A 14,681-nucleotide genomic window follows, 5' to 3' on the forward strand; every position below is an offset into this window, starting at 1 on the left:
GCTGATTCGAAATGCCAGATTTGCAGTATTTTAAATATATTTTATGCCTGCCATTGCTAACGCATGGTTTCTAGAAGACTTTTATAAAAATTCCCAATATACCATTTAGGGTATGCTACCAGAAATGTTGATTTAAAAAAACCCAAAACAACAGACAGTGTGTTAAAAACAGACTGTATAGAGAATAATACTCCTGGTTTTAAACTAGCTTGCAACGTTATTAACACTGAGAGCATTGGGTTTTGTTACATGCAGTTACGCATGCTATCACCTCCGAGCCTGCCTCCTTGTGACTGTACATCAGCTACTTTTGCTTCATGAGTCAATTCTGCTGTTTTCATGTCACAGAAAATGAGCTTAACTAAGTATTGCAGTATGTTATTGGGAAACACCTAGCTAGGAAAGGCATTCTGCTTTCCACCGCCCCTGCCTCTCGGTTTCACTTGCATGTGAAGTGTGATGCTCATGCTGAACGGTAATCATCCAGATGAAATATGAAAGCCTATAAAAATTTTGCAGAAAGGCTTCAAAATCTGGGATTCTGTTTAATTGTCCAAAATATGTAACGCTTGCTGTTGGTATTAAATGCCAGGCATACATTTATACCCTTGTGTGTTGTCGTGCCAAGCGGAGTCATTATTTGGGATTTAGATCCAAGAGAACACTGAGAGGCCGAAATGGGACTTCAGTAGTAGCGAAAACCTAAATAAAGAAAATGTTGCTTGCTTGTTTCCTATTTATAATTTTTCAGAAAACATTCACCCATTGCATTCACAGGCGACTTCTCAAAAAAGCTGTATTTTTCCCATCATGGGAAAATGCATAAACCTTACAGCATGCCCAGAAAGTCAACAAACCCGGACCAAGGGAGGAAGCCCGTTAGTCTGGAGTCAAGGACCGCTCTCTGGAAACGCTCTGCCAGATACTTTTCCTGCCTAAACTGTTTATCAAACCGCAGTGTCATTTGCCAGTAATTTTCTTCTGATCTTGTTTTTGTTCCTACTGATTTCTTAACACGAGTTCCCCATCCAGCTTCCTCTGCAGAGTGCTGTGGTGCCTGTCGGTGCCGCGGGGCCAGGGTGCTGCTCCCAGTGGGGACAGCATCGTGACAGTCACAAGCCATTGGTGGGGGAGCATCTCGGTACCCAGACGCATCCCTTCATCGGCAGCAATAGGGGCAGGTGAAATGAAGCCTGCTAGAGGGGGGTCGCCTCTTTTCAAGATGCATTTTGTAGGATTTCCCGTAGTGCATGTGCCTCTTGGTAAGGATTTTAAACTAATAACAACAAGAAATTCCGAGTTAAGACTAGCCCCAACTTTCCAAACCATGTTTGCCACAGTGGGATAGTTTATTCCGCTATTATACCACTTCTGCCATGCCCAGGAACATGAGAAGGGAGCGAAACGAGGTGTTGTGTTAGTTCAAGTCCATAGTAATTTTTTCCCATCCCTCAAGGAATTACATCATTGGAATGTGGTTTTAGAAGTATTTTTAGGTTGCTCTTTTAGTGTGTATTTATACTTTTGTTGGTAAATATTTTATGTCTGAATGTTAGGAAACGGCTTAAGTAGCTTTCAGATTGGTGCTGGCGTTTGAAGACCGAAGGATTATTGAGTGGTGGTTGTGATGGTCTTGAGGGTGGACAGGTGGTCTGGCTGGAATGGTTAACCGTGGTTAAAAAAAAAATAAATCTAAAAATAAAATGAATGTGTCGTCAAAGGAAAAATAGTTGTGAAGTTTTGTTCTAAATGGCATTTAGCGTAGTTGGGATTTGGGTGAAGTTAAATGTGAGCAATGAGTTTGTTTTCATTTAGAATAACAACAAAGCAAAAAAAGCTTGAGTTTATTTTTTTTTTTGAATGGTAAGTTCCCAGAACTAGCACTGAAACAAGACTGTATATCTGTATATATTATTGATTTATTGGTGGCAACCTGTATAACAAGTTATAAATCCTGGTCTGTGTTACAGTATGCGTCTTCCTTCAAGCACAGTCATGCTTCATTTACTAGCAAAGCTGGGGCTGCAAAGGGGAGTAACTAAATACTTTAAATGATGTAACAGAGCTTAGGTAAAGGGTTGAACTTTTTGTTATTTAAACCCCTCTTTTAAGACTATATTTCGCTTTGATCTGCGGTCAAAAGAATTATTTAATGTAACTCATGAAGCTGATCGTAGTTGGAAGTAAGACGTTAGTGTTTGATTACAAAATGGCAGCGTAATCCCTTTCCACCTCGACACCGCCGCTGCGTTCCTCTCCTGAAACAAGTGGTAAGAATAGTGCATTAAGTAGTTTGTAATTACTCATCAGTTAATCACCCCCCTCTTTTTTTTTTTTTTTTTTTTTTTTTTAAAGGGGCAAAGCTCTTTTAAAAACTGTCTAAACCCATGTGTTTTCTGGGGCACGGTAAAACTTGATGATTTGCTGGTATCAGAAGGGGTTTGGGCTGTTCTGTTTTCCTCCCTCCTTCCCACGTGCAGCTGTTGGGGTCCGTGGGGACCAGGGAGACCCCCCCTGCCCCAGCAGCAGCGGGAAGGGCAGCATGGCCTGGCTGGGACCTTGATAGCGTGGCCCCAGTTGCCACTTAAAAGGGTAAGTTGCCTGCTGTGGTGTGGTGAGAGCTATGGTGAGCATGGCATTGCTTCTTGGGCAGCTTCTGATCAGCCCACCAGGTAGGAGGGCAAGCAGATAGCAGATGGGTTTTACTTTGTGACTTGCTTAGGCTGAATCCTTGCAAGCAACCATGGGTTTCCTTTGGTTTCCCATAATTACTTTTATTTGGCAGAAGATGTAGCTTGATTCTCCACCACCCTTTAGCTGCTATGCAAGTCACAAATATTAAGCTGAGGCTTTTTTTTTTTTTTTTTTTTTTTTTTTAGTCATTAACCGGCGTCTGCATGATCAACTAACTTAATTTTATCACGTCAAAAGCCCTCAGTGGCATAGAGCAGGGGGCAGGGGTTCACGCGGTTGTAGTGTGACTTACTGCGTGGCCAGAAGACGAGGGGTGAGCAGATTGCTCTGCGTTGGAGCAACGCTTGCGGCTGCGTGCTGTACCCTTGCTAGCTGCCTGAAATCCTCCCTTCTGGGGAGCCCAACTGCAGCGACGTTTAAATTAATTCATTACTTTTTGGCCTTTCCTGTTGTAGCTATTGAAGCAACTAGTTTGAACTTCCACTTTTAAGTGGAAGAGTGTGAAAAGGAATGTGTGGGAAGTCTGAAGCTGTAAGCGGTACCCGGCCGGGCTGGAAGATGCTGCCTTTGCAAAAACAAGGCAGCCCTCCCCCCAGCTAACACTTGTGTTTATTTTTTAAGAATTTTAGGAATTTAAAACTGAAACGCAAAACCTAGTAGCTGATGGAGTAAGTTTGCTGACAGGTTGCTTTGGGTTTTTTTGGCCAGGTAGTTGAGCTGCAAGGTCTTCTTGGGTAAGGTCATGGAAGCTGGTGGTTTCGCAGTGCTGTGGGTAGCAGAGCACCTATGTGAGCACCTCCAAAGGAGGCTTGGAGAGGAGCAGGCTTCAGGATGCGGAGAGCAGCCAGTGCTGCTGGGGTCTGGGTGGCACCTTCCAGCTGAGTTCAGCTGCACGGTCACGTCGAGGTGAGGATAGACCTGGTGGGATCAAAGACAGAAGATGACTAACCGTCTGGTGTAGAAGCTGAGGAACACGAGGAGGAGGAGAGCAGCTTTTGGTGTTAGGGTTTGAGGGTGCTGAGAATGAAACCAGAACCTCCTTTCTGGAGACAAGTGGGAGCGCAGCGCCAGCCCAGTGGCTACAGCCAACGTCAGACCTGGGGCTTGCGAAGGCATCCTCCAGCCCCATCCTCCACATCATTTTGAGGAGGGTGGGAAGGGGGAATAAGTAATGCCAGGAGGTGAAAACTACCTTTAGGAACAAACAGGCAATGTTTTCTTACTTTGCTGCATGAGAGGAAAAGCGTCTTGAGTGCAGACCTTTGCCATTAAAGTCATTTTAGCTCTGGACAGGCTCCCCTTCCTTGCGTTTTCTAAAAAGTTTTGAATTCAAGGTGTAGAAAAAAAGGCATAATGGTGTTGGCTCTGGCACTGGCAATCTTTTCCCGTGTTAGTGCATTTGTTGCTGGCGTAGATATTTATGCGGCTGGTTTATGCTGATAGTAGCTCCTTTTGAAAAGCCGGTACTAGCTGTCTCCTCTTGCAAGATTTTTTGATAGGCTTTCCCTGTTTGTGGTACTGGCTGGTGTTATTGTGAACAAAGCCACAACGATTTTTTTTTTTTACATTTTCCTTTCGTTTTATAAGAGCCTCTTAGTTAAGGTATCTCACTGATAGCTACATCAGCACCTTCACTTTTGTTCTGCCTTTGCTTTATGCGGTGGCCACCACACACGTTGACTCGCTGTCCAAAAGCATTGCATAGAGCACAAAATTTGTTCCAGTTAAAGCTTGTCTAAAAACATCCTTGGAGTCAAATTACTTCAGTACATGGAAATAAAATGTGTTTATTGAAATTTCCTAACTAATTCTGTGTGTGAAAGGTGGTTGCATCAGTTTGCCAAATGGCAAAATGCTTCTTGAGAAACATGTTTTGTTTAATGTTTGTGGGTTTTGATTTTTTTTTTTCTCCAGGAGTGTAAAACAGCTATTCTGGTCTTTGCTTGTTATTTGTTCGTCATTCAGTGCTGATTTGTAAGGCAGGGGAAGGGTGGTCCTTGAGGTGTTGCGCTCTCATTGAACTCCCTGATGTTCCCTTTTGCTTGTGTTAAAAAAGGGGCTTTGCAGCAAGGCAGGCGCAAATTCATTTTACGGAGAATAAACTTCTTCCGCTGTTGCATTCTTACCGTACATTTTCCCTTTCTGAGTGCTTTCAGATTGGAATCCGTGCCTGCTTTTTACAGTCAAGATAGACATGAACAAAAATTCCCGATGTCGACTTTGTGGCTGCTTCCCTTGCCGTAATCTAGAGCTTTATCAAGTGAGCTTGCCTGTTTGGTTTTTCACCAAAGGAACACATCAAGCTCACAAAGCAGGCTATCATTTCGGAATTATTTCTGAAATACTTATGTCATGGGTATGTAGGGTTCTGGACAGGTGAAAACTATGGGGTTTTTAAGATTGAAGGGTAGATTGCCTAAGCTATGTTGGAGAAATGTAAAATTTCCCGGAGACAAGTAGGCTGTGCATATGCAGAGCTGTGCCAGACGCTTCTACGTTGGTGTCATCGTAGAAATTTTCCTTTAACAGGAAATTAAAAATTGCAAAAAGCTACACTGAGAGCTTTGATAGATCTGACAAATGCAATCCTGAGAGAGGATGAAAACAAAAATGAGACTACTGAAAACTTTCAGTAGCAGATAATCATGTAGACTGGGTAACTGTTGGAATGGATGATAAAGGGAAATACCTTAAATACACAGAAACAAGATTTCAAGGGAAATGGTTACTTCTAGGTTTACTGGTAGAAGGTTCCTAATCTACGTGCAGTTGTGAGTTGTGTCTATCCTTGTTAAGTAAGGTGAGGTTTATGGTGAAAATGTGCTGTTAACATCTGAAGCCTTGCTTAAGGCTTTTGAAGCCTTGTGTCCATGACTAGAAGTCTACCAGGAAAAAAATCAGTCTCTCTTAAAGTTGTGCTGTGTTTCTTGCGCCAGTGTAAGAGGTTTGTGGTAAACGCAGGAAGGGGTAAGCGTTTTAAAATGAGAGAATAACATAATTTTGGGATACAGTTACATTGCAGTACTCGTGGATGATTATTGCTGGGTTTTGTAACTTTTCCTATGTGAAATGTAGGAATAGTGCTTCTGAACAGAGACTGACTAATGGTAATGATAGGTGATGGTGGTGCGGTGTTTGGGCAGCTTTGCTGGGGGACCGGCATGGTCTTTGCCTCCGCCGTGCCTTTGCGGACCAGAGGTGATGAGTCCAGTGTTGCTGTCGCCTCTTCGCTCCTGCTGGGAGAGCTGCTTTGCAGGCACATGCACCTTTCCCACCGTCACGCTCCCGAATTCGCATTCCCTATATATCCTTTCTGGGTACCCCCTGTTCCCTTCCGCAGTGCCCATAAAGCGGAGGGTGCTCTCCTTGCCCCAGCTTTGCTTTTCACACAAATTCATCTTTTCGGTCCAGTTTTGCTCACATAAGCGGAGCAGGGCAGGGGCGAGCGGCACCGTGGGGTTCTCTCTGCTTACACGGTTTCATTTTCTTCCACCCTTTGGATGACGGAATGGACACCATAAATAGTCAGAACCCCCAGTTGCTTTCTAGAATCGTTCTCCCGAGGGAGTAGTTCTTGGGGAGCCCACGGGACTGGGCTTGGGGAGGTGGTGGCAGGAGGATGTAGCCTGGCTGTTGCTGGAGCTGCTGGCTGGGTGATTATCAAGGTATGCATCTTGTAGGGCAAGGCATGTCAGCTGTAAAGGAAAACAACCTTGAAACCTGCCTGCAGCCAGGCTGGAGTTTCGTAATTACTTGGGGTCAACCTCACTGCAGGCTGGTGCTGGGAAAGGGGGGACTCCACCAGCCCCCTGGCTCCAGCGGTGCTTTCCCACCTCCCTTTTGTGATGGTACCACGCGGTGGAGCTGTCGGAGGGGCCCGGACAGGGAATTCTTCAGTGGAACCAAGGTTGGGAGGGGAGAGGTGGGATGTGCTTCCAGCAGGCTGGCTTTCCTGCTGACCCCCTGCGCAGCCGTGACAGCACGGGGGTGATGGGGCAGGGTGAGCAGGGGTGGCTCCTGGGCAGCCTGGAGGAGCCTGGAAGTACTTGCCTTAAAGCAAGACGAATTCACTCCAAGTTCGTTGTTGTTACCGTGGGTAGCAGATTGACCCTCCTAGTTTTAGGATTTTTCTCTACTGCATGAGAGAAACCTTTTAATGGTTGTTTTCTGAGGATTGCTTTTAATGACTCCTGCACTAGGAGCGTAAGACTTTCTCGGCTCCTCCCTTCCCACCCCCAATAAATTTGATGAAATGGGTCAGAGCAGAAACCCTGGAGAGAGTTCTTTAGTTATCTGTGGCGTAAGCAGCATGAGCTGTGCCTGCCCTAAATCGATGGGACTTTAGGGCAAGGGGAAGGGATGATGGTCTGGCTGCTTCTCTCTCAAAATGTGCTCCGAGTAGTGACTCGCTTTTTGCAGGGGCGATTGAATGGTGGCTATTTTTGACCAGAAAGTTTATTAGCCGGTGTTGAATCAGTGGAACTAAAGCTTCCAGGCTTTGAATCCTTTCTGTAGGCAGGTCACCGCTGCAACACCTTTGAGCCCTGATTTGTGTTAGCTTTTCATTGGAACCTTTTTGATCTCAAAGGTGTGGAGAATGATACTGAGAGGCGGTCTCCTATTTTTGTAACACTCCAAAGGACTCTCTGATAGACCTCTGTGCAGTCTTGCACCTCCTGTTACTTGATTGCTACTTAGAGGGTGGTTGCAAGGCTTGGGGAGCATGCATGCCTTTGAGTGCCCTACAGTACCCAGGTTTGAAATCTCAAAGTTATTACTACTTACTCCTTGATACGTCCTTGCTTGCAGAAATAATGCATTTGCCACATTGAATTTTTACAAAAATTGGGGTATCTCATGAGGTTAACTCACAGAAGTATGAAAAACTGTGGGTTGTAATCCTGTATCTATTACTGGGTTTGAACAGATGAAACTTTGTACGCGATTGAAATCAGGTAAGGAAGAAAAAAATCAGCAATTTTTCAAATAGTTTTGATTTGGGGCTTATTAACTGTGACAGAGCTTGAAGACTTAGTGTCTCGTTTTACATCAGATCTTGTATACGGGGCTAGATACCTACAGCTCCTCAGCTGGAACCGCATCAGTGCATCGGTTGTTCATAAATGCAGGGCAAGAGCTTGAGCGTGTGGGCTTCAGCCCACGGCATCGAACAGTTCAGTGTAGTTGGGTGCTGGCACCTCTCCTCGGCGATGTCTGGCCCTGGGGGGGGTCACATAAGGAAATGTTTTGTGGTGAGAAATGATCAGACCTGTCCCTGAAGGAATGCTGTAAGTAATGGGAAGGTGCCCATAGTAAGTGCGTTGTGGCACCGGTATCAATCGGGCAGCGAGGGTGTGAAGTTACTCTTCATTTGCTGCCTGACTCTTCTCTTCATAAAGGCACAAAATATGAAATAGGGTTTAGTTTTTAATTGGCTCTTTTTCTTGTAGCTAAACTTGGAAGTACAGGTTTCCAAAAGTCTAATTTGCTATTTGTAAAGTTACTTGCTAGCACTGTATATCATAAAACAAAGCGTTTGATTCCTTGGTCTACTGAAATTCCCTCATGCTTCACGATTTGTGTTTTCTTTGCTTTGCTTTAAATGTGTGCTTCCTTTTTAAATATAGTTTTCCAAGTTGCTGGCCGTACCAGATTGTTTATATTTTTTAAAAGCCTTCTGCTTAGCCGTTATATTGCTCTTTATAGTACTGCTTAACCACATTGGTTTCTGTTGCTCTTTTTTCTTGCATAAACTTAGCTGGGATGAATTTCAAATGTGGTTTATCCAACTGTTAAGTATTTCCCACTTTTCTGCAATAGATTTCACATATGTTACAGAATTCCAAACCAAGATCTGGTGGACATATTGCCCTGTTTTTTTCCTCAAAGTCAGAAATAGAGGGTTTTTGAAGCTTTACAGTGACAATAATTAGGTCACTGGCTCCAGCATGCTGCTTAGCTTCAAATCCATTTGTCATATTTAGCTTATTTCCAAGGATTAAGGTAACTATGGTCCATATAGTTATCACAAAAAAAACCCCAAAGTCTCTTAGTTTCATGGTAATAAACCTAAAGGGGGGAAAAAAGTATTGATCCTTTTCAGTGGGGAACTGCAGAAGGCATTTCTTTTTTTTTTTTTTTTTTTTTCCTTCCAGAAGTCAAACTGTGGAGTCACGTAAAGCAAGAGTACACCCATCCCATCATTCAAAGTTACAGGATTTACCCATAAGGAAATATAACTAAGAATTTGGAATTAGGCTTCTTTATCACAGAGTATCTAGTATCTACCTGCTAGTTATTTTTTTTAAACTTGCAGAACAGGGGCTTAGCAGGTGTCCTGTAGGTACCTTCTGTCTGTTACTATTTCTAACACCTCTGCAAAAAAGGAAGAGGCAGATGTTTTGTTTTCCCATTTTGTTCCCCATACTGGGTGCCTAGTTCCACTGGGAAGTAAGTATGACCCCGTGCACGGTAAGCTTTTAATGCTAACCGTCTTGTCGTAACCAAATCCCCTTCTCTCGTGCTGTGATGTTAGTGTGTGGTGGTACCAGGAGAGGACCTGACTGGTGGGGACGTGGCCTGAGAGCCGCCAGGAGCTCCCAGGCTTGGTTGTTCCATCTGGTTTGGACAGGTTGTTGAGGTACGAACAAACGCCAGTGATGGGGCAGGCATTTTGGTGGAGGATGGTGAGGTTTTTGCACGCAGGTTGGAGGCATGTTGGCAGAGTGATGCGATAAAGATAGCCGTGGAGGAGACCTGATGTCTTGCTCTAGCATCTTCTTGCTTGTCGTGGACTTCTTCCTCACAGCCAGGTTTTTCTCCTTTTGAATTAATAAGGGAGGGAAACCAGTGCCCAGTTCCTTACATGACTCCTTGGTTATAACTCTGCGTGACTTGGGGAATGATGTACATAGCTGAGTGGAGGGGTTCAGCCTTCATATATTTTCATGTTACATGGAAATACTGCAGAAAATGAATAAACTGCCACGGAAGATTTAGTATTGTTGGTTTATGCGCTGATAAGTGACCCATTCAATCTATTACGGTGACATTTGGAAGCACAGCACTGAGTAAACTGTGAGTGGGATAATGCACGTGGACGGAGTCGGGCAATGGTCTGTAGGCTGAGCCTGGTAGAAGCTGTTGGAAGACAATCTGGCGTTCATCAGGTGATCCAAAAAAAGATGCATTTTGGGGAGGAAATGGAGATACTTGCTAATAATATTGGAGTGATAGACTCCAATAGTAGGAAAAGGTAATTTTGTATTCAGATAAGGAAAGGCTTAAATGGAAAAAGAGCATTGCAGCAGCATAGAATTATATACAGTATGTAATTTGAAATTAAGAGTGATTGAAGCATGACCAATCTAGGCTGAAGTGTAAGGTTAACTAATATTTGAGTTAATCATAATAATTTTTTGAAGACTGGCTCAAGAAGGGAAAATCCAGTATCTTTAAACAGCAGGCAGATCAAACACGTGCTTGAACGCGTGCAAGATCTGTAATCTTCATGGGATTTGGGAAGTCACTAGGAGGTGTGTATGCCTGGCACCGCTGCTATCCTGTGTGACGTTGTGTCAAAACCATGAATGCTTTTGAGAAAAACGGTGGGGGTTTGGCTGCAAGACAGAATCAGAAAGGTTGTGGAACTTCATTTGATGTTAATCAAGGGGTTGCGTTTCTGGAGGCTTCATGCTCGTTCTGTACTGCTCTGTAGTCCAGCCGCCTTGGTATTCCAAGTGATGTGATGTTCTGTACGAGATTTTGGTTTGATTTCGGTGAGAAACGGAGTTCTCCTTCTAATTCCTTTTTTTGTTGTCGTTTTGTTTTTCTTGACAGAGAGAGCTTGATGCCACAGCAACAATATTGGCTAACCGGCAAGATGAAAGTGAGCAGTCTAGGAAAAAACTTATTGAGCAAAGTCGCGAGTTCAAGAAAAACACTCCAGAGGTAAGGAGAAAAGCTATTCACGTCTGTTGAGTTTCTGACAGTAATACATGGTACGAGGTCTGTGTAAGTGGTTTGGGGGTTCATTTTTTTTTTTTTTAATGACTTGTTTCCATAATTTTCTTGTACGTATTGCTAAGTTCACCATCTTAACTCAAGACTGCTTATCTTTGATGGCTTTCTAATCAGGCAGATCTTGCATTCTGTAAAAAATGAAATATGAATTGACATTTTTTGGAGGAAGTATGAACATTAACTTTCAAACGGGCTTGCTCTACATTTTGTAATAATGGAAAACCTGGAGAATTGCAAAAAAAAAAATTCTTAAGTAATCCAAACTCTTAGCACTTGGATGTAGAAAGCGACATTTTGCTGCCTAAATAAATCTATATCAAGGGCGTAACTTCAAAGATGCTCATTTTTCCATGAAAAATCAAATGAAGTTTTGCTGTTGATTTCACTGGAAATACAACAAGGTCAGGGCTGAGCTCTTTAGGAAACTCCCCTCGGAGGATGTGCATCGCACACAGCAGGTGGTGTGGAAAAGGTGTCAGGACTGATGGCAGGCAAACCTCGGAAAGGTGAATATTGCGTGGAGGAAGCTGGGAGTATTTCAACTCTTCCATGCTCACGTTAGCGTGTGTGCAGTGTGCCTGTCTGTGTATGTGTACGCACAGTTACATCAAAAATACATATTAACCCGTGTTGTAAACTAATGAATGCGTAGCAATGTGTAGAGTTGCTTGCTTGTTTGTTTTGTGGTGTTTGTTTTTGGTTTTTTTTTCTTCCCCCCGATGATTGCCAGCAATCTGTTCATCCAGGAATGTTCTAGGGTTTCAAAGCTCATTCCAGATAACTGACACGCAAGTATTGGTTCCTTCCAAGTATCTTCCTGGGAGAGAGGGAGCAGGCAGCACTTCTAACCTTTATCGCCGCCTCTCGAGTAGCAGATGCTGCTTTGCTTCCTCTTGGCACAGAGGGAGCGATGCTGGAGGGTCCGACCCAGAGAGGGCAAAGGGACCATCGGGAGGGAGTTCTGGGGAAGGGGGGGTGTTTAACTGACCCCCTGAGGAGGTTCTGTGGGGCAGAAATCAGCTCCCTTTGGAGAAGAGCAAATCTGGGGGCTGCGGCTTTGAAGGAACAGAAAGGAGCAGAAGAACATGGGGAGTGACTGCAGTAGCTCCGAGAGGGTGGAGGGATGAGTTGATTCCCTTTGCAGGAGAGAGCAGAGTGTTGGGAAGAAGAGGAAGGAGCGAAGTGAGAAAATACAGAGTGTAGGAAATTATACGGAAAATCCAAATAAACTTCTGGGCCCCCGTTTTTCAACTTGTTTGCTAGAAGCTGAAGTTCATTCTGCAAGGGCTTCACCTGAGTTCCCTGCTGCTTTCCTCCTTTTCCTGGAGGGAAACGACGGATTCTTCAGAATACGGCCCTGGCTGCCAGCTCCTAGCCCATAGCTTGTTTACAGATGTGTTTCAGGATGATTTCTTCAGGCTAATTTTATTTTTATGGAGCAGAAGGTTACTGTGGGGAGAAACAAAACACAAACCAACCCACACTGCACTTTTAAAGTGCATTGTGCGAGGGCCTTGGTAACTCGGTGGGAGTTGGATGCGCAGAGGAAAATTACATACTCTGCGTAGTTACTTCAAGAGAGACAGTGGGAAAACAATACGCAATTAGCTCTTTCCAGTAAGCAAGATAGGGAAGTTAAATCATGGTAAGGTTTTAAATATAATTTTACAAAACGTAATTCTGTAGCCTCTGTTCTCTTCCAGAATATTACACGGAAGGTGTTTTATTCGTTCAGGGACTGGGTTCGCAACAGGGGCTCTGAGCAGCCCTGATGTTCAGGGGGAGATGCGGGGAAATTCTACATCCTCATCTTTTGTCCTGGGGCTCCCGTCAAACAGCATAGCTTTATAAGCTTGCACGGATGTCTTTTATAGCCTGTCTTTGCCTTCTCTCCTGTGATGCTCCTTCTTCAGCTTTGTTTCTGGACGGCAGCACCATCTAACCCCTCTTTCTTCTGAAATGGGATGAAATGAATGGATGAAAATGAAAATGGGATCAAATTAGAAGAAAGTATTGGAACTATAATGGTAGCCAGCTGCAACAGACTGGTGGGTTCCGGAGGCGTGGAGGGAGTAGCTCAGGTCTGGAAGGTTTGATGGGGGCAACCTCTCCCGTCCCGGGGGCAAGTGGTAGCCGTGGCTCTGTAAGCATCAAAATGCTCTTGCTAATAATAGGGAAAAAGAGTTTGGTAGTAGAAAACCAGCTTGCAGGTGGAACCGTTCTCAGATAAATAAATAACCCAGCATACAGCTTAGTTTAAATTTCGACAACGAAGACACAACTTTTAGTAATAAACCCACCCAAACTGGCAAAGGTGGAATTGTTAAATGCAACGATTTTTTTAAAAACTTCCCGTTTTCTTTTTCATTCGCATGCATCCCCGTCAGTGCAGCAGCTCTTTCGCCTGCGCCAGCATCTTTCCCTCTGCTGTAGCCAGTCTCACCATAAATCAGGACACAAGTGGTGATGGCCTTGACTTTCCTGTCCATTGCTGTCTGGGATGTCCTCTAGACTTTCCATGATGTCTGCTTGAAAGCCATCTCCTGCGTAGCAGGAAAGGATTTGAAAAATTACTAATGCAACTGAGGGTACTGCTGTTTCTTTTTAGGTTAAAAAAATGTGGCAGATCTGTTTGGGTCATTTGTGCCTTCCTTGCAAATTATCCAGTTGCTGCAAAAGAAATACGGTATTTTCATGTTTATAGGAATGACTCTAGGGCTTTTGGTTTTTAAAAATGTTAAAATACTATTTCTGACTTGGCATGCTGGGAGACGACTGTGGAAGAAGTGTCTTGGGTTTGGGAACCTTATGAGGACAGAAACTTTGGTGGTGGTTTTTACATGCAGAAACTTTTGGGAAGGGTTCTTAATTCCTGTTATTGCAACAATACTTTTTACCTCCTCACACCTTTGAAGAGCTCATAGGTGTTGTGTGGTATTTTCAGTCTCAATTTTGTTTCATCCTGAGCAGCCAGAGACTGGTCAGGAGTTTACTTGAAACATCAATTTTACATGACTGTTACTTGGAAGACATCTCAAAATATATCACGTGAATTGCCACCCTGCATCAGATCATTATTTTCTTATGGTGATAATTCCTGAATTATTATGACTAACTGTGATACTTTTGGGGGTATTTTAACCTCTGTGAAATTCATGGTGTAATTCATCATGTCCTCATATACCAAATGTTTGAATGATTGTCTTAGAGATTTTTTTTTTTTTTTGTAATCTCTAAATTTCAGTTGCACAGGATATTTTTGCCACGTAGTGAAGATACTTGCTAATGTTGATAACTTTGCCTTCATTTCTACCCAGATTCCTAGCTGAGTAATTACTTTTTTGCTTACATGTTTGTGTTTTAAACATTGAAAAGCTGGGCTAATACTTCCAGCGGTGCAGGCTTTTAAGCCAGTCAACAAAAATAGTGAAAAATAGCAGAAAATAAGTAAGTGAGTAAGCCCAGGCTTTGTAAGTAAGTAATTGTTAAGTACTCAGGGAGAGGGAAGACAGTACAACTTACACCTGTTTAACCTGTAGCTCTCCATTGCTTCCCTTTGTGATTCAGCCCCATAAACTAGATAATGTGGAGCTGCACTGGTCATTACTGGACTCACCTGAGACCGGGGTCATTAAACTGGGCACAAGGCAAAAGACCAGCCTGAGAGGCCTGGACCAGCTGCTCTGGGGAGATAAAATAAGATGTGAGTTTTGTCATGGAAGAGCATGAGCTCTAAAAAAAATGAGGCAGACACAAGGCGCCTGCATAAAGCATGTATTTGGGTACAGGGGCTCACCCTGCGAGCTTGCTGCTTTGGTCATGGGGGTTTTTCCCCCTGTTGGGAATTGAACTGATGGTTCCTCACTGCTGCTGCCCTTCATTGTTTCGAGGTTGCAGATGTGCCGTTTTGGTGAGATTTTGAAAGTCAAGATTACCTTTGGCTGCTCAAACTGACATCTGCGTTC

The 14,681-nt window shown here is 43.7% G+C and overlaps 1 protein-coding gene across 8 annotated transcripts in view; it reads left to right on the forward strand.

Moving 5' to 3' along the window:
• Nucleotides 1-14,681, forward strand: part of CUX1 (cut like homeobox 1) — a 281,435-nt gene that overhangs the window by 40,460 nt on the left and 226,294 nt on the right. For all 8 annotated transcript variants that reach the window (XM_055797921.1, XM_055797915.1, XM_055797916.1 and 5 more), the window contains exon 2: nt 10,534-10,644. In XM_055797921.1, the coding sequence (XP_055653896.1) occupies nt 10,534-10,644 (111 nt within the window). The remainder of the gene's footprint in view (nt 1-10,533; nt 10,645-14,681) is intronic.

The sequence above is a fragment of the Falco peregrinus genome, chromosome 2 (genome assembly GCF_023634155.1).
Source record: "Falco peregrinus isolate bFalPer1 chromosome 2, bFalPer1.pri, whole genome shotgun sequence".
NCBI lineage: Eukaryota > Metazoa > Chordata > Aves > Falconiformes > Falconidae > Falco > Falco peregrinus.